This window comes from Melopsittacus undulatus, chromosome 10 (assembly GCF_012275295.1).
Source record: "Melopsittacus undulatus isolate bMelUnd1 chromosome 10, bMelUnd1.mat.Z, whole genome shotgun sequence".
Classification (NCBI taxonomy): Eukaryota; Metazoa; Chordata; class Aves; order Psittaciformes; family Psittaculidae; genus Melopsittacus; species Melopsittacus undulatus.
The window spans coordinates 4,293,816-4,316,905 of NC_047536.1; the positions used below are offsets into that span (position 1 = coordinate 4,293,816).

At 44.5% G+C, this 23,090-nt stretch overlaps 1 protein-coding gene across 1 annotated transcript in view; it reads left to right on the forward strand.

The window, feature by feature from the left end:
* The window catches only part of CTNNA1 (catenin alpha 1), a 121,703-nt gene that overhangs the window by 93,665 nt on the left and 4,948 nt on the right, over positions 1-23,090 (forward strand). Inside the window, exons 11-16 of the mRNA XM_034066619.1 lie at positions 5,652-5,808; positions 10,860-11,060; positions 12,592-12,743; positions 15,570-15,680; positions 17,651-17,832; positions 18,585-18,690. Coding sequence (XP_033922510.1) covers positions 5,652-5,808; positions 10,860-11,060; positions 12,592-12,743; positions 15,570-15,680; positions 17,651-17,832; positions 18,585-18,690 — 909 coding nt within the window. The remainder of the gene's footprint in view (positions 1-5,651; positions 5,809-10,859; positions 11,061-12,591; positions 12,744-15,569; positions 15,681-17,650; positions 17,833-18,584; positions 18,691-23,090) is intronic.

Sequence of the window (23,090 nt, forward strand, 5' to 3'; positions counted from 1 at the left end):
CTAGTCATTGCCATTATAGCTAGGGAAAATGTAAAACAGTCTTCTGTATGCTTTGCTTCCAGGCATTCAGCTCATCAGAGTGCGCAGAGTGCTTTTTGCTGTATTGAGCTACATAGAGGGTTAGCACCAAGTAGAGATGGGGATGCAGACCTGGGGTTGGATGTAACTGGAAATGACTTAAATGTTCTGCTTGTGAAACTTTTTTTCCACTCAGAGCAAAAATGCAATTACGAGCAGGAAAGGGGACATGAGTAGGGTGAATGCTGGAGGTAACTTTGACATCTGGCATATGTAAAATTAAATCATAAGCAGCTTCTTACAAACTACCAGTAGGCAAGCTATGCTTTCTTCAATACAGAAACAAAGGGGTATTACAGTCCAGCCTGGGCAAGCGGATGGTCCTGGCTAGGCTCAGCTGCTGTGGCAGCTTTGGAGGTGAGGTCATGAAGTCATTTGTTGACCATTTAGAAAGCTGTGATTAGGGAATCATGCTTTTACTTCTACCTTACAACTAGCCATCTATACCACAGGAGAGAATGAGGGGTGCTGCATGGTCGTAAAATCCTAGAATGCTTTGAGGCAGAAGGAACCTTAAAGATCATCAGATCCAAGCCCCATCTCATCACTAGGCCCTTATCCAGAGCCCCTCTCCAGGTTTCCTGCAGCCCCTTTAGGCACTGGAGCTGCTCTGAGGTCTCCCCTTCAGGAGCCTTCTCTTGTCCAGGCTGCCCCAGCCCAGCTCTCTCAGCCTGGCTCCAGAGCAGAGCTGCTCCAGCCCTTGCAGCATCTCCATGGCCTCCTCTGGCCTCACTCCAACAGCTCCATGTCCCTCTTGTGCTGCTGCCCCAGAGCTGGCTCAGGGCTGCAGGGGGGGTCTCCCCAGAGCACAGCAGAGGGGCAGGATCTCCTCCCTTGACTGCTGCTCACACTCTGGGGGTGCAGTACTAGCTTTGGCAGGTTAAAGAAGAGCATTCTTTCACTTAGCCTCATGCTGAGGTTGCCCACAAAGGCAAACCTGAGATCACTGCTTCTGCCTTTGCTCTTAGATCTTCTTCTGGAGGGAAGCTTGGTCCTGCAATGTGCTTGGATCCCCATTTGAAAGGCTGAGTCAAAACCCAAGAAGCTCATAGCCATTGAAATGGAGAGTTGTGTGGCTTACAGAAGCTGTGTGCACTGAGACTATCTGGAGGCACAAGAGCTAGGGATTGCAGTGCAACATAAATAGGTGATAGTTTCTTCTCCCAAGTAACGTTCTTCCTTCAGCCATGCCAGCCAAGTGTTCAAAACTGTTGTTTGTAGAACCACCACCAAGTGTGAGGCCTTTCTCCTAGCCTCTATTAGTTCTTAGATGGGATGCTATAAAGGTGAGCCTGGAAACCATCCTAAATTAAGCCTAAAAAACGTGAATTCTAGGTGACCCAGTGGCTTGAATTTACCCACAAGTATAGCTGAGGTTACAGTGTTTTCTGTCCTGGAATAGTGTATTTTTTAAGAGAGCTTTTGAAGTCACTTTTCATTGTTCTGCAAAGGTATAAATACATAAATTCAATCTGCCATCTTTAGTTTCAATAGAGAAAATGGAAAATAATTGAATAATAACAGTAATTAAAATGAAACCCCCGACCAAACAGTTTCTTCCCATGAAAGACATGAGAAGAGGATTTGAGACATCCATTGCAGGTCTTTTGAACTCTAACTCTCCCGCATCTCAGGGCCTGTGTTGCCAAGTCCTGGCTGCTGGTGCAGGAAGCTGTGAGGTGGAGGTGAGCTACTCCAAGTAACTCTCTGGAACCACCTTGTTGAGCTCTGGGCTGTCTGAATTGAACACTGCAATTGCTACATGAAACAAAGCACCGATAAAAATAGTGTGCTTTCTTGCCATGCTTCATTTCCTTCTGGATAGTCTCAAAATGTCCCTGTTTGATTCTTTTCTTTGCACAACTTCAGTGAGTCATTGTGATCACAGTGCTCTGGCAGCATCTTGAGAAGCTCTGAAACACAGAATATTTCCTTGAAAGTACCAAATGTTTTACATGGAATTGGCTACGTTGCAGGTAGTCTGGACTTGTTCTTCCTATTATTTGACACACACATATATATATATATCTCCTTCCTGTAAATTACTCATGTTAATTGCTTAACACCTCATGTTTTTTGGAAAAGCAGTAGTGTACTTTAATCTGTACCTTCCCCCTACCCAAACTGGGGTGTCATTTTAGTCCCCTTTAGGCACTGGAGCTGTTCTCAGGTCTCCCCTTCAGGAGCCTTCTCTTGTCCAGGCTGCCCCAGCCCAGCTCTCTCAGCCTGGCTCCAGAGCAGAGCTGCTCCAGCCCTCGCAGCATCTCCATGGCCTCCTCTGGCCTCACTCCAACAGCTCCATGTCCCTCTTGTGCTGCTGCCCCAGAGCTGGATCAGGGCTGCAGGGGGGGTCTCCCCAGAGCTCAGCAGAGATCCAGCATCCCTGTCCTTTCCCCTTGTCTATCTAAGCATCTACCAGAAAATGCACCAGTCACTCTTTAGTGAGTGCAGGTTATCGTGTAAGAGCATATTTACTCAAACAGACAATTTGGAGGGTATGGTCAGTAATCACTGGGACATTCCTTGAAGGAGACGTGTGAGATGTGTCTGGGATAACTCACCCATGTAAATGCTGAGCTGTACATGGAGTGGAGGGTTTTAGCACCCCTGCTAAGCCTGAATATTGTGATCACTTTGCACAGAGAGTATGTGCTACAATAAAGGACTGTGGAGCTGAACCTGCTGCCTTGGATTTCCTCCTGAGCACACACATACCTGTATGGGTTTCTTGAGCTGTAGGTTTGTCTTTTGCTCTGCAGTGACACTTGATAGCTTTTGATTTCCCCACCAGGTTGTCCTCATCTCCAGTGCTGCTGGCTGCTTTCCAAATACCAGACATGGCTGTGTGTAAGGGAGATCTTACACTCTTGCTTTGCTTGGCCATTTCTTAAGAATACATTTGCCTTGGCCATGCATTTTTGCTGTTGTAACATATAAAAAATTCCCTTTTTTCACTTGGCTAAGCTGCCTGGTGGGAGATGATGGTGCAGCTTGTGCCTCCTGCATTTGGATTTGGTGATGATGCCCTGTTTGAGTTTCTTGAGCACTTGCTGAGCCCTCTATCTGTGACAGCTCTTCCATTATGTGTGAAGAGTTGCTTAATGTGGGCATCTGGAATTGGATATGTGCTGCTGACAGAGATTAACTGTTCAGACAGATGCTGCTGTCCAGACATACATCACAAAGGTACACAGGCCATATGTTTCTCTGGCATTAATGCTGACCTGTCTCAGTGCTGAAGGGACATTTTCATATCTGATACTAGCCCAGGCAGCTGGAAGAGAGCAGGAGACAAAGTCCTGACTCTTGGTATCACCATCTTCTCTGTCTCAGTGGTTACTAGCAGGAAAAAAGCTGAGAGCAGATTTCTGGGGCGTTGACAAGTTTACCCTTTTTGTTTCTAGGACACTTACTATTTGGATTCATCTTGATATAAATCTTTGGATGTCTAGAGTTAACTCACTACATCAGTCAGACTGGGGCAGGCAATGGTAGTGATTAGATATAAGAATCAGGGCTCTTGAGCAGAGGACATGTTTCCCTTTCTAAAGCCTCTATTTCTGTTTGATTTTAAATGTTTAAACATCATCTCTTGAGTGTTGCAGAGCTTTTTTGGGGGCTTGAGGACCATGATCTTAACAGGCAGCAGGAGTGGGGCAGCGTGAACCATGGCTGGCAGCAGGAGGTCTCTTTCTGAGGGGACAATCCCAATCAGTGCAGCTGCCTGCACAAGAAGGTAGGACTTGAATGGCTCCTCTGAGGAAGCGGAAGCAGCAGAGGACCTCAAGTTCTTTACAAAGAATGGGAACTTCAAAGGCATGTTTCATCCCACAGGTTCCCTGAACAGATTGCCCCTCATACCAAATTGTTTCTCACATTTGTCAGTGTTATCAAATACACCGAGCTTATTTTGATTAGTGACCCAGACTTGCAGCCTCCATCTCCAGAGGCAGGATGGAAGCATGGAGAGCAGTAGAGCTTTTCTGGGGATTTTCCTCAGTCACTGCTAATTTCTAGCATCCCTTGAGAAAATCATCCTCTTCTGCCTGCTCTGCTCAGTGCCATCGTGATATGTTTGACATCACCATCATTTCCATGTTTAGTGAGTTAGATATTCTTTTCAATGCTTCGTGACACTTTTAAATGGAGCAGGTAGAGAAAGTGGATTTTGGAAAATGAGGAACATCTGGTGCTTGCGTGTTTTGTCTGGCAACTTGGTGAAATTAATACAGTCCTAAAGTAGAGAAGAAAAATTACACCTCGAACTTGTAAGTTAATTAGCTCTAACTCTCAGGTGCTTGAAAACAAGGTTAGGATTGTTGTGTTGCTCTGATTGTGGATGGATTCTCACATCTGGCCTGTTTCCAGGTCATTCTGCTGGAGCACAATACGGCAAGAACAGGAGCAGGCTTTTGAGATGTGCTTTCTTGCCACACTCAAAGGGGCTTTCTTGGTCACTTAACAGATGGACTAGTTGGCACAGTGTAAGCTTTGTTACCCTGCAGTATGTGTAGCGTTTGTTCTGCTTAGAAATACAAGGATCTGGTGTAAATTACAGTGTTAGGGTTTGGAGAAAATTAGTAGGGGTTGTTCAGGAGGAGCATCAAATAGTATCCTCTCCTCCTGTTCCCTGGCTTATCTGGCTCTGCCACATAATAGAAATCTCAACATACTCTAGTGTTGGGCTGGGTCAGCCTGGACAAGAGAAGGTTCCTGAAGGGGGGACCTGAGAGCAGCTCCAGTGCCTAAAGGGGCTGCAGGAAACCTGGAGAGGGGCTTGGGACAAGGGCCTGTAGGGACAGGCCAAGGGGAATGGCTTGAACCTGCCAGAACAGGGGAGACTGAGCTGAGCTCTTAGGCAGAAGCTCTTCCCTGTGAGGGTGCTGAGGCGCTGGCACAGGGTGCCCAGAGAAGCTGTGGCTGCCCCATCCCTGGCAGTGTTCAAGGCCAGGTTGGACACAGGGGCTTGGAGCAGCTGCTCCAGTGGAAGGTGTCCCTGCCCGTGGCAGGGGTTGGAACTGGATGAGCTTTAAGGTCCCTTCCAAGACAAACCAGTCTGAGATTCTGTGATAGCAGTTATTGGCAAGGTACAGAGTAAAGATTTAAGGAAAAGAAGATAAATACAAAATTTATCTTTAATTTTGTATTTGCATATTGTTTCTAATTCAGGCTTTGTGAGATTAATCCTTTTTTGACTTTCTTTTCTCAGGTTCTGGTAAGTAGCTTAGGAAATGCAGCCTCCAGTGTACTAAATGTCATCCTGTCTAAAATACTTAGCAGCCCAACCTGTACTCAGAAGGCAACACCTTTTTAACATGAGCTGTTAAAGAAAGGTGAAACTAGCTCTTGTGAATACTTGCCAAGTGTTTTTACTCCTTGTAACTAACCGTAATAAATGTGAAGCAGTATGAGTTGGATATGAGAACAACAGAATAAACCGCTTTTGTGTTTAATATCAAGTTCCTGAAAACTTATTAAACTTGTTTTGTTTGCTGCTGAGTTCATTGGATAAACATATGGAAATGAATTGTTTTGTTAAGGGTATGTTTTAAATATCCAGAGGTGTTTTACAGGTCATTAATGCTGCACTGGCTCTGGCTGCTAAACCCCAAAGCAAGCTGGCTCAGGAGAACATGGACCTCTTCAAAGAGCAGTGGGAGAAGCAAGTCCGTGTGCTGACAGATGCTGTCGATGACATCACTTCCATTGATGACTTCTTGGCTGTGTCAGGTAACCAGGGGGTTGATCTTGGAAATGATCCTTCTCATAATGGAGCTTGTTCCTGGAAATGGGTGGTTGCTACACGTGCTCTGGAGTCTTCTCAGGTTTTTGGAAGGTGTTGGGACCCTTCACCTAGTAGGTGTCATCTTCTTCCAAGCAATGTGTGAAAATAGAACAGGAGATCTTGGCATGAAGAGACAGCACTTTATGTCTCAAGCTTTTGAATTGCTTAGCTGAACTAGTGTTGAATTACCACCTAGCTACTGCAGACAGACCTCACCAGTAACCGTGGGGCAAACAGAGCACATTTGTGTTCAAGCTGTGCACTAGTGAAAAAGATGATCCCTCATTCACCTTAAACTCATCTTACATAAACAAAAATGAATCTCAAACCATGGTCAGACAAGTTAATTAAAATAAAAGTGTTCTTACAGAAATGTTCTGTCAGTATTTTTAACCATGTCAGCTTTAGTAAAGTTTTTAAAGAAGATTAGATCATTATAATAGATTAATAATTCCATTTGGCAAAGAGCTTGCCAAGATGATCTGTTTTATCAGAATCACTGATAAAGACCCACTATTAGCTGCAGTGACCTAGAAACAAGGGGGACGTTTTTCTTTCCACATCCTCTAATTCTGTTCTAGTCAGAGGACGCAGTGATACAACCACAGGAATTCTGTCTGCAGTGCCAGTCACACATTACCGCTGCCAACTGAGGGTCTCATTTTTCTGGTGCAAACAGGCTTGAGCATCTCAAGTGACCTAAAAACTCCATACGTAAAGCAAAATTTCCCTGGAAGATGTGTTGAGTCAGAAGTAGCAGATCCACAGCTAGAAAATTGAGGTGAAAAATTAAGGTCCTGAATTAAAAAAACATCTTTTTTATTGTTATTTAAAAGAAAAACCCACCCAAGTAGTGTTTCTACAGCAAGATACCTGTGTTATCATACATACTGTGTTGTGGCTCCCTGGGTTCTGAATACGATTGTTCCTTGCAATAAGTTAGCATAAACTTCATAGGCAGTTGAATGTCCTGGCTGTTTGTATCTGTCTGGATGCTCGTTGCTGCAGCAGTAGTTGGAATTGCACAGCTGTGAGGAGCCTATTTCTGGGGAAATATATTTAGAGGGAATTGTGTGCTGAGGTTCACGGCTCCACTTGGAGTTTGCCCACAGACATGCAATATATTTCAGAGAGAAAAAGCTGTTAGTCTGTGAGCCAGGCCACTGGAACCGAGTGGTCTGCATCCTTTCTAGGTCATTCGAGGAGATGGGTGCTGTGCTTCTGAGGTGTCCCACTGCTGGGTTGCTCTGAATTGTGTCAAGGGCTTGGCAGTAAGCGGGGAATGCTACTTTTCTGGAGCCGTGGCAGGCTGACTCAGGGGTGAGCTCAGCTCGAGCCTGTGCTTGCCACTGCCGTGGCATCATGGCAGTGCTGTGGTCTGAGACTCCTGCAGATGCTCAAGTGCATCCTGCAGTTATTTGTATGTGCTGTGGTGTTGAAGAGATGTTAGGAAAATATTAAAGCAATAAATACTGGTTTAAATATTGTTTGAACTTTGATAAATGTTTTCCATATAAATGCCACAACTCCAATTCATCTGCTAAAAGTCTTAACATCTCTCTGGATCAAATCGTGATGGGTATGATTTATACCAGGTTCTGTTTGAGGTTATTAGGATGCTTGTGTCAGTTTGTATCAGTTACAAACTGGGATGTAAGCAGAATTTAAAAGAGCTCTTGTGAGTCTGTGTCTGTGTTTAAAAAACCCTCACCACATTCCCACAATGTGTTGTGCTGTCCATCATGAAGTTATGCTTCATTGTGCAGCTTATGCTTCAGAATTGTATCAATTATCCACAGGTAAAAGCTTGGTGAAAGGGAGGTTGGGTTTAGATAATAGCAGAATGTCACAGAAGATGGATATTAAATGCACAGTGCTGCAGATAAGCTTGCAGGATACCACATTTTATGGAGGGCATGACACAGGGGCCCTGTTGAGTCAGGACAACAGTCTTGTGGTGGCTAATTGTCAGGGCATAGGAAATGAATGGAACAGTCCTGTAGTCTAAAGATCTTTCCTACGAGCTCCCAACCATGAGTGATTTGCAGCTCAGGGAGCTCCAGCAGCAGAGGTGTTATCTGCTGAACAGTCCCTGACAGACTTTTCTCATTTAAGCCTGTGTTAGTTATTCTTCTGACCATTATAAACCACTGGCATCTCCATCATCCTGTGCAGAGTTCACAGCTGAACTGTGAAGAACCTCCTCATTTTTGCAGTGTCGCCTGTTTGCTTCATTTGATGCCCCTGCTTGTAATAGACGATGGTGAAAAAGGTGTTTTCCCCACTGGCTTCTTCGTGCTGTTTGTAAACGTACAGACTTGTGTCTATGCTTAGTCATCTATTTCTTGACTGCAGAGGCTTTGCCTGTTCCATTATTCCTCATTTCAAAGCTCTCCTGTGCCTTCTGTAATTCTTATCCCTCTCATCAGTGCCTTCCCTAAGCACTGGGGCTGTGTTTGTGTGCCCACTTTCTCTGTTCTTTATAGTGGTTGCTGATAGCACCGTGTAATTGTCAAATTCGATGTTCTGAAATTACCTGGATCTCCTTTGAAACCCACTAAAAAAATCATTCCATTTGCTGCCTTCTGTTCCTCCGCCACTGACAGAGGTTTATGCAATTTCATCTTAAGAACCTCCAGATGAATATTGCTGGACCTGATGATTGTTCTCCTTTATTGCAAAGTGAATTCTGTATTTGCAAGTGTATAAACACTCAACTATTTGCTCCATAACCATGTCTACTGACGCTGCTGTTTGACCTGGTTCCTCCAGTGCCTCAGTCAAGAGAGGGGGGAACAGCTTCAGCATGAATATTGTTCTAAGACCTTTCGTAGGGGACACGGCAGAAAAGCTGCTTTATTTGTGCATCTGTGGTGCTTGATCTCCTGAATACTTAAGTTTTGCTCTCCTGTAGGCCCCAGATCCCTTGCAGACTTCTTGCGATGTATGGAAGGATTTCTTAATCCCTTTAATGGGGAGGTGGGTGGAGGTGAAGGTGCTAGGTGGGACACACACCACTTTTTGCCTTTTTTATTTGTAGAATAAGATCTCTTTGCTGTTGCTTGTGTTATCACAGAATCACAGAATGGTTTGGGTTGGGAGGGACCTTAAAGCTCATCCAGTTCCAACCCCCCATGTCATGGGCATATTCATTGCTGTTAGACTCTTCTCCTGCCCAGCCATGGGAAGGCTGTTGGCTTTGATGCAGCGTCACCACATCCCCAGAGGTGCTGGAGGTGAACCTGTGTGTCAGCATCTCCTGGGCTCTTCTGCTGTCACGACCTCAGCAAATGGCATTTTGTGCCCCACACTTGGGGTTCACGTGCCTGTAGGACAGGTAGCAGTGTGTGTATATACAAGCACACAGAACAGTGTCAGATCTGATTTGTTATCTGGCTGGAGAGTATAACCACAGTGAATGCACCTGATGGTTCCTGCCCCGTGGGGGATTACCTTGCCTTTGAAGTGTCTTTTTGGCCACTTCACATCTGCAGAAGGGATGAAACAATCAGCAAGTATTTAAATATTCATCTTCATTTTCTCCATGCCTTTTATTAAAGTTCCTATAATCCAAAGCGGCTTTTAAATGGTTGGCGGCTTAATTTATTCATTAAGGAATTCAAGCAATAAACAGGCTGTGTTTTGGCCCAATGCCGATTTCTTTTTCACTCTTGCACCTTGCAGGGATGTCTGTCTCTTGCTTTAAACACCCAAACCCTGTGTGCTCCTTGCTGCAGCTCTTGTACCTTGGCTGCCTGCTCACTGACTTGTCAAATCACTAATGAACCTGCGCTTCTCTCTCTCAGGGCCACATTGTGCCCTTGGCTGAACTTGTTCAGCCTGAGCTGCTTCTGAGGTATGTCACAAGTGTATTTTGTGCCCAGGTTGCTTACCAAAGTCTTGCAATACTGCACCTGGCTCTGTTAATTTTATGCAAATGAAGCATAACACTTCCAGCAGCAGCAATCCTTTCAGCCAGTTTATACAAATCCTCCATCACTCAACTCTATGTGCTCCTTGGCTCTACAAACTCTTGCAAAATGGCTCTTTTACTACCTGTGTAGGGAATAAAAGCCACTTCAGTGGCACGGATTGGCAGTGCAGAGTGATTAAGTCAATGGTTAGTAACATTGGAAACTATTTTAAGTGGCAGAGCAGAAATGCTTCCAAGTTGGATGGCACTAGCAAAGCCTTGGTACTGATGTGCTAAAGAGGTCTTTAACAGAGTTTGGAAGACCTTTTGGATGCATTTCCCCAAATCAAGATCCCAAATTCTTCAGGCATTTTCAGAAATCTCTTGGGGGGGTTCACTCATTGCAAGCTTCTTGTACGTGATAGAGGGAAATATCTCTGTGTCAAAAAGAAAATGTGTGTTCAGAAAGTAAATTACAAAGAGAGGTCTTGGCTTTATGTTTTCTCAAGAGGCAATGAGTACTCTGTCACTGGAGCGCTTTCTGCGTAAATCACTGCATGTGTTCTATCTTACATTTGAGGGGAGGACTAACAGCTTAATATTCTCTGATGGTATGTGTGTGGTTGTGGGAAAACGCTCTGTAGGAAGCTAGAATCATGCAACAAGTGCCCCAGTGTATTAGAGCAGTGAGTGGCTGAGGTGTGGCGCAGAGGAGGGTGCCTCATCACCCAGTGCATATGGAATGATGGGGGAGTGGTTTGGAAGTATTTGGAATAAAGGCTTTGACAGTCCAGGGGAGGAAATGGGAAGAAACACATTAGGGGAGAATTCAGCTGAACTCAGCTTTTCTGTTGGTAAAATTAAGGATAAACAGAGGCAAGAAATGTGGATGCCACTGGTGGCTTTTTGACACCTAGTTTGGAAGGGCATCTGTTTGCTGGTCATGGAAAGCTTAAAAATTACTGCTTTACAGCATCTCATTGGAGGTTTATAGAGCAGGTCACAAACTGAGAAATTGCCATGCTGATGACTGCAGCAGAAAAGAAGATATTACCATCTAAATGCTCCTTCTTTTACCACCAGAGAATCATATTTTAGAAGATGTAAACAAATGTGTCATTGCTCTCCAAGAAAAAGATGTTGATGGTTTAGACCGCACAGCTGGAGCAATTCGAGGACGTGCTGCTAGAGTCATTCATGTTGTCACTTCAGAAATGGATAACTACGAGCCTGGAGTCTACACTGAGAAGGTGTTGGAAGCCACAAAGTTACTGTCCAACACAGGTAAGAGTCAGTTACTTCCAAGGTCCCTAAATTCATAGTGCTTGCAAGTGCCTGGGCAACCAGATACTAATGTACCTGTGAAATCTGTTAAAGACTCCATTGATACACTGTGATGAAAACTAGTGAGTTATTTGCAGAGCTATTGCAAAATGAGAAGTGTAATTTTGCTATGTTAACTGGCTTAAAATTCGGCAGTGCACAAGGTATCCCCGAATGTGCTTGCTGTTCTTGAGCTGTAAAAAGCTAAAACACCAAAAAATGAATCCTAAACATTGAATTAGGGCTTATAAGGTGCGCTGGTCATCTTGCAGTATTGTACCATTCCCTGCGAGTGTTCAGGATACAGAGAGATTTATTCGTGTAATCCCAGAATCCCAGCCTGGTTTGGGTTGGAAGGGAGCTTAAAGCTCATCCAGCTCCAACCCCTGCCATGGGCACCTTCCACTAGAGCAGCTGCTCCAAGCCCCTGTGTCCAGCCTGGCCTTGAGCACTGCCAGGGATGGGGCAGCCACAGCTTCTCTGGGCACCCTGTGCCAGCGCCTCAGCACCCTCACAGGGAAGAGCTTCTGCCTAAGAGCTCATCTCAGTCTCCCCTGTTCTGGCAGGTTCAAGCCATTCCCCTTGGCCTGTCCCTACAGGCCCTTGTCCCAAGCCCCTCTCCAGGTTTCCTGCAGCCCCTTTAGACACTGGAGCTGCAATAAGGTCTCCCCTTCAGGAGCCTTCTCTTGTCCAGGCTGCCCCAGCCCAGCTCTCTCAGCCTGGCTCCAGAGCAGAGCTGCTCCAGCCCTTTCCATCTACTGCAGTGGCCCAGTAGAATAAGTTTTGGGTCATATTTAGGGTAAATTTTGTGAAGTATCTTCACGACTGTTAAAGCAGCACTGGAGCTTGTAGTCCACCACACCCAAGCAATAAATGAGGGTGTTTCCTGTGAGCTAGCTGGTAACATCTATACAAGGGAAGGAATGATTCTGGTTACTTCAGTAAGTACTGCACCAACTATTAGTTGTTGGCTTTGCTTTCATTACTTTGATGAAGAATTAAGGGTGACACTGAAGAAGCAAACAGACTGCAAATGGTTCTGTGATGTCCTTCCCAGGGTGCAGTGAGTCACTGCAGTACAGCAGAGCAACCTGCCCTCTTCCAGTCCCTTCTTAAACTTGAGCTTTGTGATGGTAATGCTGTTTTTTTTCCCAAAATCATGTACATCTGCAGGGAACATTAAACAAATGCTTAATATTTTATCCCATAGTTTCTCACTGCTTGTCCTGGTGTTTTCTTGTTGTCCACTAGAAGGTGGGGTAAACTTTTCACTGTCTGAAGGGAGAAGACCAAACAGCAGCAGAATGAACAATGGACCAAGACTTGAGTTGCAGTTTTGATGTCTTTCTATGACAAATATTTTGAATGCAAGTAGAATTGTTTCAGAGCTTCCAGTGATAATTAACAAGGAACACACATGACTTTTACAGGAGTGTGTAGTAGAAGGTGGCACTGGGTTGGCACTGACTGCTCTTTGATGTTCTTGCTTCAGTTATGCCACGGTTTACTGAGCAAGTAGAAGCTGCTGTGGAAGCTCTGAGTTCAGACCCTGCTCAGCCCATGGATGAGAACGAATTCATCGATGCCTCCCGGCTGGTGTACGATGGGATACGAGACATCAGGAAAGCTGTTCTGATGATCCGGGTGAGCAGAACTTACTGGAACAGCTTTCTGTTTCTCCACTCATTTCCATGCCTTTATTGAGCTGACAGGCATCAGTTCTGTTGAGAGCAGACAGCGTGAAATTCGCGTTTAGCTCATATTAACATTCAGAATCTTAAAAACTGCTAATCACTCTGCGGAGTGCTTCAGAAGTACGTTTTGATTCAAATTCATTAAACAGATCTGAGCGTCAATGATAGCCAGAGTTGTGATGCTAAATACCCTTCACGCATCCTTTCTAATATCATGTTAATGCCTTGCTTGTTAATGTGCTGAAATCAGTGACCTTTGATTTAACAGCAGCAAGTAGATTCATAACTATAGATGCTTTTTGATCGTTTGAGAGCTGAGAAATAAAACCCGATGGCTCTTTATTAAGTAAATTTTGAGAATTAATGCTAGTTAGTCACAAACGGGTTTAGATGAGTTCAGCCTCTGGTTCCTAGAGCGTGTAATTCGGTAATGGGCTAACCTCAGTAAACAGGGAGCAGTTCATAGAGGCTTTGTCTCTCCTGGCATGTTTCGGGTGCAGTGAGTGTGACTTGGAAGTCCTGATTTCTGGTAGGTCAGGCAGCCTTAGACTGGTAGGAGGCATGCAGGGAAGATGCAGAAGGGCTTCTGCAGTTGATTGTGGGTTGCAGAAAAGAAAGTTCTGATTGAGGCTGACCTGTGGCACATTTCTTGAATGAAGCTTGGTAAAAATGCTCAGGAGCCAGACACAGCAAAAACAAATGTAGGGGCCTTGTTCCTTTTTCCCTTGTCCTCCTCTGACTCAAACAAATGCATTGCAGAGACACCATGTTCATCTTTCAGAGTGGTAACCATGGCAGATACATTTTGGTGATAAGTAACTTAAGGACAGCGCAGCTCCAGAATATACATGATTATAGTAACCACTGCTATAGTATCTTCCATGTTTTCTGCTTAAAGCGAAGAATCAGATCGGAAAGGAGAAGAAAAGCTGACAATTCTCCATATAATTTCTGTCAAAGTTAAGCTCAGGATTTATAGACAACCAGCATTAGATGAAGATATTAAGGCTTTCCTGCTATGCAGACAAACTAATTTGAGTCACCCCCTGCTGAAGTGCTCCTATGCAGGACATGATGGCAGGGCTGCCAGCTCCACATTGTGAGTAATTAGCTGAGGTGGTGATGCCAGGAGTGCTGACATTGCCCCTCACGCAGCTGCGTCTCTGATGTCAGGGTGCCGTGGCTTTAGTGCCACTGCCAGTAGCTAACGGCAGCACGCTGGTGACAAAGCAGTGACCTGTTAAAGAAGTTAAATTGCTAGGATTTGTTCTCCAAAGGCTGTAAGGTGTAGGATGGATGTAGGATAAGAGAGCCCTCCAGGCCACTGCTTCTCCAGGGCTTTGTCTCAAACTGGCCCACAGAAGGAACCACACTCACAGGGGGATGCTGCTGAGCTCGGCTGGAGCAAACAAGCTGATATACTTGAAACTTTGTCCAGTGGCACTTGCTCTTTACAGGCACCAGAAGGAAAAGTCACTCAGACACCTAATTTTCATGTTTATGCAGTGTATTCTCAGAACTAAAATATCTGTAGGTTGTTGCTTTTTCCTCCCTGCTCCCCAGGCAATCCCTCATCTTCCCCAGAGGAGTTTCTGCCCTTGACAGCTTGAAAGGCAGAATTACACTTTGTATACCCCAGGTTTTTTGGGATTTAGGATGGATGGGCAGAGAAGGGGGCTTGGGAATCATAAACAGTTTCTAAAGATGCAGCAGAACTGTCTTCTTTTATGTATATGTGTACTATTTCTTAAATATATGTCCTTATGATGATTTTGTAGGCGTACTCTGTTCTACAAGACATGGAGGGGAGATGGTGGCTGAAATAACCTGGCTCCTGATTATCAGCATGCTCACCTTTGCTTTTTGGCAACTCTTTTGTGTACCTATCTCCATTTTAACTGTATCACAAGATGTCTGGGTTGCAAAACAAGTTTGTAAAATTCGAATGATAGGAAAGAAATCTGAAGAACAGGGACTTTATTTGCATCTTACCTGTTAATCACAATGTATTGCATTTATCCGTGGAGGTCGTTGTTGACCCAGCTCTGTAAAACTGCCATGAAGTACCATTCTAAGCAAAGATGTAGTATTTTGACAAATATGCTGTTTAAACTTGATAAGCTTCATGAAAAGTTCGTCAGCTGTGGAGTGGCAGTGGCAAAAATAAATCCCAGGCAAGCAGGAACTAGGTCAGATGTGTTTAGCCCACAGCATAAAAGCTGGCCCTTACTAGCTGAAAATTTCAGCTTTTCCTGGGGGATAAGAATAAATTTTGATACATTTTAGCTGTTGTTAATTTAGTCTGTGCTTTGATTCATAATCGCACTAAAGACGATGGTGGTGGGTTTGAACCAGGCCTTAGAGCTGTGTGTAATTTTAGTTTCAGCATCTCAAGCGAAGCTTTTACATGTAACCAAGTTGCAGAAATACTGTTCATTTTGCAAGAACTTTTTTCCTGTGCTTCAAACCTGAGTGCATTCCCGACCTGACAGATCTCAGGTGCTTAGGACCTGGTATGAAATCTGGGGGATCCCGATGTGTTTAACATGAGCACTCAAGCATATATTCTCATATATACTCAAACATACATACAGTGTACACTCAGAGGCAAGTGTACCCTGGGCGCATTCCCTTCATTTACCCTTCTTGTTGAAAACATGGACTGATTTTTTCCTTCACTGATTTCCATTCTCTCTGCTTGAAAAACAATATTCTCATTGATATTTAGAGCCGTGAATTCTCTTGTTTGACTCTGACTGAATTACTCTTTCCTCAGACTCCTGAAGAGCTGGATGATTCCGACTTTGAGACTGAGGACTTTGATGTTCGAAGCAGAACAAGTATTCAGACTGAAGATGATCAGCTCATTGCTGGACAAAGTGCAAGGGTAAGGAAGAAATCAGAGCATTCTAAAACAGTGACTTGCCTTCAAGAAACAGTTCAGTTGGCTTTGAAAATCCAGGTTAAATATTAGAGGAGGGGGTGGGAAGGAGGGAAAGGTGAAAATATTGGATCAGAAAACTGGAATTCTTTGTTTCCAGTTCTCTTCTAAAGAGGAGGTTAAGTGAAATGAAGCGTGTGTTGGTCTGAGAGATGTAAGAAACATCTGAGTGTTATTTTGGATGTTCTGAAAGATCAAAATCCTTTTAATACTGATGAACTGCTTGAGCAAGTCCAGAGGAGGCAATGGAGATGCTGCAAGGTCTGGAGAAGCTCTGCTCTGGAGCCAGGCTAAAAGAGCTGGGCTGGGGCAGCCTGGACAAGAGAAGGCTCCTGAAGGGGAGACCTGAGAGCAGCTCCAGTGCCTAAAGGGGCTGCAGGAAACCTGGAGAGGGGCTTGGGACAAGGGCCTGTAGGGACAGGCCAAGGGGAATGGCTTGAACCTGCCAGAACAGGGGAGACTGAGCTGAGCTCTTAGGCAGAAGCTCTTCCCTGTGAGGGTGCTGAGGCGCTGGCACAGGGTGCCCAGAGAAGCTGTGGCTGCCCCATCCCTGGCAGTGTTCAAGGCCAGGTTGGACACAGAGGCTTGGAGCAGCTGCTCCAGTGGAAGGTGTCCCTGCCCATGGCAGGGGTTGGAGCTGGATGAGCTTTAAGGTCCCTTCAACCCAAACCAGGCTGGGATTTTGTGATTCTATGAAGTACTTTATACTTGGACATCACAGATGTGGTAGGCACTGCTGTTCTCTTAGCTGAATTTCTGCAGGGAGATAGGCAAACAATTTCATTGTACTAATGGTATTTTCAGATAGTCAAATCCTAAGTTTATGGACCAGAAATTTTTGCAGACTGGCTTCTCACTCACGTGTTGGTCACTGAGCATTGAGAAAGACGCCATTGAGAGCAGCTTAAAATGAAATAATTGAAATTAACTGCATTTCCTGTGACTGTTAAAAATTAAAGCATTGATAGGCAATATAAAATCAGTAATAGCTGAAAACTTAAGATCAGTACATTGAAGGAAAACCAGGCCTTCCCTTCCGTTTTTATTTGACGTGTCCCCTTCTTTGTCAATAACAATTTACAGTCTTGGGGAAAGTGCTATGGAAGGTTTTCTGTGATGGCTCTTCTAGCCTGAAACCAGGCAAGGACCAGACCTCACTTAATCAGCCTTCTGCCATTTTGGCTTTGGAATTATACTGAGAGTATTTTGTATGCCGTCCTGCCTTGTACAAGCGCTCTCTTTCCTGTATCCCTCTCCCCTCTTTTATTTAGATGTAGACATTTCTAATTTACCTTATAGCACAGCTGCTGCCAGAGGCTTTTTTGTACTGCAGACTCCTTTTCACCTGCTCCTGGAAGCATGAATGCTCCCTGTATTTATGAAGGCAAAGGCATTGAGTCTCATGCAGGCTGTAAACCTAGTCTGATAGATTTTATTCAGGAGTAAGCACATACTCTTCATTTTCATTTACTCTTTCCTCAGTATGCATGTTTCAAAACAGTACATCCAGCTTTTTGCAGGGAAGAGACACCTCCTATTTCTTCTGTGCATTGCAACAGTGAAAGATACCCAAGTGAAACTCCCTTTTAAAACTCTTAAATTTTATAGAAAAGGCAGGTTCCCCTCTTTATTCAGATTATTTTTGAGGGATGATAACGTGGCAAACTCATTTGGAGTGTTCCAGTTTTATCCTGCACATGCCCATGTTTCAGGTGTCAGCTTGTCTCTCTGGGCACTCTTTCTTAAGAAAAAGCATAAACCTTGATTCAAAATGGAAGGAAACGGTTCTGTGAAGCCTCTAGGTAGAGGAGTGCTATTAAAGTTTTATCCCCCATCCACATGACTTAAATTGGTTATTAGTGAAATGTTCCAAAAAGCCTTCTCCAATGGCAATGTGGGAAAACTCTCTCTTTCAGGCGATCATGGCTCAGCTCCCTCAAGAGCAAAAAGCAAAGATTGCTGAGCAAGTTGCAAGCTTCCAGGAAGAAAAGAGTAAACTGGATGCTGAAGTATCCAAATGGGATGACAGTGGTAATGACATCATTGTTCTGGCAAAACAAATGTGTATGATTATGATGGAAATGACAGACTTCACCAGGTGAGTGTTTTTTGTTTGTGTGCACAACACCTTCTCTCAGAACTGCCTGGAATGCTCATCTGTCAATGAAGTATTTTTGCTAGCAGTCTTAAGAGTCTGACTTCTTATAATTTCCTTTAAATGTTACCCTATTATAAGCCTGTATTAACTCAGGAGATGCATTACTATGCAGTGACTGGGTGGTAATAACTGTTTAAATTGATCTATGGATGCACAGCAGTTATTGCCTGTCTGTCTTTCTTTCTTAAGGGTGATTCTTGTCCCAAGGAATATATATACATATATTTGCTCACTTCTAAAGAACATTAAATTCTATGGGCTCTCAATATTGCTGTACTGCAGAAATGGTTCCTGGTACAGTTATTTGCAAAAGAAAGAGAGGGGTTTTGATGCCTTTTGAAATTCATTTACCAGATTTTATACAACACTATTTTTTAAACTTGATGTTGCATTCCATGAAAATTGCAAATCTGTCTTCTAAAATGTTATCTCTTATCATCATTAGGGTGCTTAAAACAGTAAAATTTAAGATGTTTTTATTCCTGGGTTTAATCTAAATATGGGCAGGTGCTGGAAGGCAGAAATTGTCTTAAAAATGAAGGTGCTGTAATGATTACACCTGCCTAGTTCTGTGCAACCTTACTCATGCAGTTTGGGTGAGGAATCACTTCCAGTACTGTATGGAACAGAAAACAATAGTTCACTCTTCCAGTTTTCTGGTGCTAGAAGGTAAACTCTGTTCTGTTTTGCAGAGGTAAAGGTCCACTGAAAAATACGTCAGATGTGATTAGTGCAGCCAAGAAGATTGCCGAGGCTGGGTCAAGGATGGACAAGCTGGGCCGGACTATTGCTGACCATGTAAGTCACAAACCATAAGCCTCCAGCACAAATGAGCAATAGCAGATTTGTAAGTACTGCAGACATGACGAACAGAAGAAAATGTGTTTAGCTTTGAGGGGTTGGGGCTTTTAAACTGATTTTCCAGATTTTCTGCTGGAAAATTCTAGCCTTTTCTTTCCTGCTGCTCTCCTGCCACCCTAAGCAGTGTAAGCAGCTAAATATGCCCAGCAGTAACACTAGCAGCTCCTTGGCTTAAATCAAGCACCTACGGTTTTAAGGTAGCCATATGCCAGCACTGCTTCGTGTCACATAGTATCTAGGACAATTCTGTAACTGAACAGGACTGACACTGAATTCATGTTGCTTCTGTCTTGTTGGGAGTACACCCAAGACTTTCCAAAGCAGTGACGAGGCCATGCAGGCAATACCATAATTACTGCATGTGGCCTGTAGCACTGTTGTACAACCTTTCATATTATTTTTGAGGCAGCTTTTTAATATTACCAATTTTCAAGTGCCCCATAGACTGAATGGGGAGATTGTCAAAATTCCAGGGTTTTTTTGTTGTCCAGTCAGAATTTGATGAAGACTTTGAGCAAGGCTTGTAGTGACCCAGTATTTGCTATGCTGTCCCAAGCTGGTGTGTGTGTGTTGTGCTATATGTACAAAAGTGTTTGAAAGGTTTCTTATAGAAATGAATGAGTATGGCCAGCTCAGGGATTTTATGCAATGCATCTGTCTGTCCTGAGCCACTTCAGAAACTGGGTTGGGCCAGGCAAAAGCACCTTTGGTCTCTTTCCACACCCAAATTGCAGAGAAACATCAGCATTAGTAATAATACTCTGTCTTCAAGAGGGACCCTGAAATGCAGGTAGGTTAAGTCTGAGATCATGGCCTAAACTTTGTTTTGTACAGCCATCACCTGCTTTTCAGTCCTTCTCTGAATGTAAAGTCATAAGGCAAGGTTTGAAATGAAACTGTGTCACTTTGGAAGTAAATCTTTGTAATGCAGATCTCTCTTTAAATGCTGCATCCAGAGGATGTTGTCTTCACCCTTATTCATTAATGATGGAGTGAGGAAGGTTCAGTGGGGAGCAAATGTTGAAATGTGTTTTTTAAAATGGGTCTCCTTGCTCTAGAGCATTTTGACAACTATATTTCTGGAAGAATCAGGTGTGCTGCTGCTGTAGGTAAATGAAGCAAGGAGCAGTTTGTGTTATAGAGCTCAGGGGAGCTTGGGCTGAAGGTTTACAATGCCTTTTCCTGTTTTCTTTTTAATTCACATGTTTTATGCAAAGCTGATGTCTGGTTTTCTGCACCAAGCCATTGCAAAATACAGAAGAAAACGAAATGGCTCCTTTTAGCCAAAGTAAGGTCCTTAAAAATGTAAAAGGTTAAGCACACACTGGAAGATAAATACAAGCAGGACTACAGTTAGTCATTCTGACAAGAATATAGCTTTTCTCCCCTTCTCCATACTTTACTAATACTTGGAGCTTGCATATTTCATTAGATGTGCTTACATACTCTTTAGAAACTTGTTAATGTAGAACTGTCTGACAGTTGCAGGGGACATGCAGTGCAACCACTTCAGCAGAGCACTAATGCCTTCCTGTGCCTAATACGAGCTTTTAACAAATGGATGGGGTTTTATGTCCTGTTTGCCATGTGACACCGGGTGAATCATGACCCCTCGTGTTAGTGTGTCAGGAACTCCTAACTCCTGCCGTCAGGCACTTTTACAGCACATTTCCTTTGAAACTACAAAAGCTATTATCCAAGGTATATCACGTCTGGTGAGAAGTGTCTAGCCATCAGCCGGCAGGTTTTCCCAAAGGTATTCCATCTTTCACTCAAAGCAGCACTCTGCTTGTTTGGAGTGGGGAACAGGAAGCACTTCTGAGTACAACACACACAGATGATTTGCAGCAGGATGAGCCTCCCTAGTATTTCTTTTTTGATGCTGAAATACTGACAGAGCAAAAGAAAAAACTGTTGCTTTTTCTTTCTGATAGTGCTGGGAGGTTGGGATTACATCTGTGCCTGATCATGGCATTGAAAGGAGCTGGGGGCAAGCATAGGGATTGCCCTGCTCCTCGGGAAGACACTCCAGCAATCTCTTGTTGTCACCTGGTCCGTGAGCTGTGGAGGCTGGTCCAAGGGTGTGCTCCCTGCCACTGCCTCTGCTTCCCTTGTGTGCCTGCTTTCAGCCTCTAACCAGAGTACTGAGCCCAGCTGTGACATGGGGCTGGCCAGGGAATTTCAGGGTGAATTACTGTTTATACCCTAAACAGGAGATACAGCAGGAGGAAGGAAAGCATCTGTAGTTGCTTCTTACACGTACCAGACATGTGGGGATGGGGACTGTGTGCTTGTCTTAATCAGCACAAACCCCAGGAGAGCTCTTCTGGCTTTCCCTGCTCTTTTTCTTTGCAAAGAGGGAGAAAGAGGTGATTCTGCTGCTCTGAAGGCTCAGCTGAGGCAGTAGGAAGCGAATGTGTGTGTGTTTGCTCTGTCTGGGATGGACCCTGGATTTGAGGTGAAGGAACCAGTTTAGCTTTTCTAACAGCCACCACAGAGTTACAGAATCCCAGAGTGGTTTGGGTTGGAAGGGACCTTAAAGCTCATCCAGCTCCAACCCCTGCCACAGGCAGGGACACCTTCCACTGGAGCAGCTGCTCCAAGCCCCTGTGTCCAACCTGGCCTTGAACACTGCCAGGGATGGGGCAGCCACAGCTTCTCTGGGCACCCTGTGCCAGCGCCTCAGCACCCTCACAGGGAAGAGCTTCTGCCTGAGAGCTCATCTCAGTCTCCCCTCTCAGCAGAGTCAGCACCTCATTTTGGTGGGTTGGGGAGGTGGGGATGTGTCCCCAGTGCACATTTGTTCCTACAGTGCAGCTATCTGCTGTGAGTGTGTTGTGGGAATCCTCCCCAGCTAGCTCTGCCAACAGGAGTTTTGTGTCTGTGGCTGTTGCAGGTTAATACAATAATGTAATCTTTCTTAATCAGTGTTGAAACTGTTGCCTTTAGGGTTTTTTAGGTTTTATCTGAGTGTTCCTTCATAGGAAAGGACAGGGCTTATACAGGCACTTGCAGTGCCTTTTGTTGATGTTCTTTTTTATCTTGTGTTACATCTCTGTTTAAGTATCATCTGTCTTTGTACTGAATTCTCTATTCTGCTTGTTGAAATAGCACACACAGGGTAGGATGTGGTTTTCCAACTCACATCAAATTGATCTATACAGCTGAATAATATTTCCTATCCCATCCTTCCCCTGCTAATGTTTTGCTGCCTTCTTCAGCCACCAGGACACATGCAGCAGCCTCTTCCCTTGCAAGTGTCTTTCCTTAACTAGTTTCCATAAACTTGGAGCCTATAAAGCTCCTTGCATTGTTCAGGGTCCTTCTGACATGCTGTATTGTGCATTTGTCAGTGTTCCATTCAGTGTGCTGCTGTGCCGCCCGTTGGCTTTGTTAGATGAGCTTTCTGGGAGATGGAGAGCTTTTTCCCAGATGGTAATTTCAGCTTTTCATTAGCTCTTTGGCCAATGCTATTTGTGGACTTTCTCAAAAACATCTTGTACTGCTGACTACTATTGATTAGCTTAAAAAATGAACCTGCAAGCTTTTGCTGCTCTGTTGTTTGTGGGTTTCACTTCACTGATGAAAGCACCGAGCCTACATAAGAGCTGCAGATACTCTGGGTGTTTCATTACATTCCTTAGAACTAAGAAGGTGATCTCAGTCAGTTTATGGTCACACTGGGTCAGATGCCCACAAAGCCATCCAGTCTTCATAGCCTGTGCTGCACAGCCTGACGTGCTTGTCCCAGCTTGCCAAGAATCCCATTGTAATGTATGTCCTCATGTTGAGTGTATGTGTGTGTGCTGCCTTGGATCACAGCTCAGCAGCCTGCCATACGGGGCATCTCTCTATGCAATGTATAGTACTGATCTTTCACCTCTGCAAGTACATTGGCTTAGAAAACCCACTTGGTCTGGCCCTGGATAGAACAAACATATTTACTAGCTACACTCACATCCTTTCAGAGTTAAATGTCTGTTTTGGCAAATAAGTCATTGTGGGTAGCCGATGCTCCATGTGGATGCTGTCAGCAGGGTGTCCTCACCTGCAGGCACCAGAACGTAACCACAGCATCATAGAATCCCAAACTGGTTGGGGTTGGAAGGGCTCATCCAGCTCCAGCCCCTGCCACGGGCAGGGACACCTTCCACTGGAGCAGCTGCTCCAAGCCCCTGTGTCCAGCCTGGCCTTGAGCACTGCCAGGGATGGGGCAGCCACAGCTTCTCTGGGCACCCTGTGCCAGCGCCTCAGCACCCTCACAGGGAACAGCTTCTGCCTAAGAGCTCATCTCAGTCTCCCCTGTTCTGGCAGGTTAAAGCCATTCCCCTTGGCCT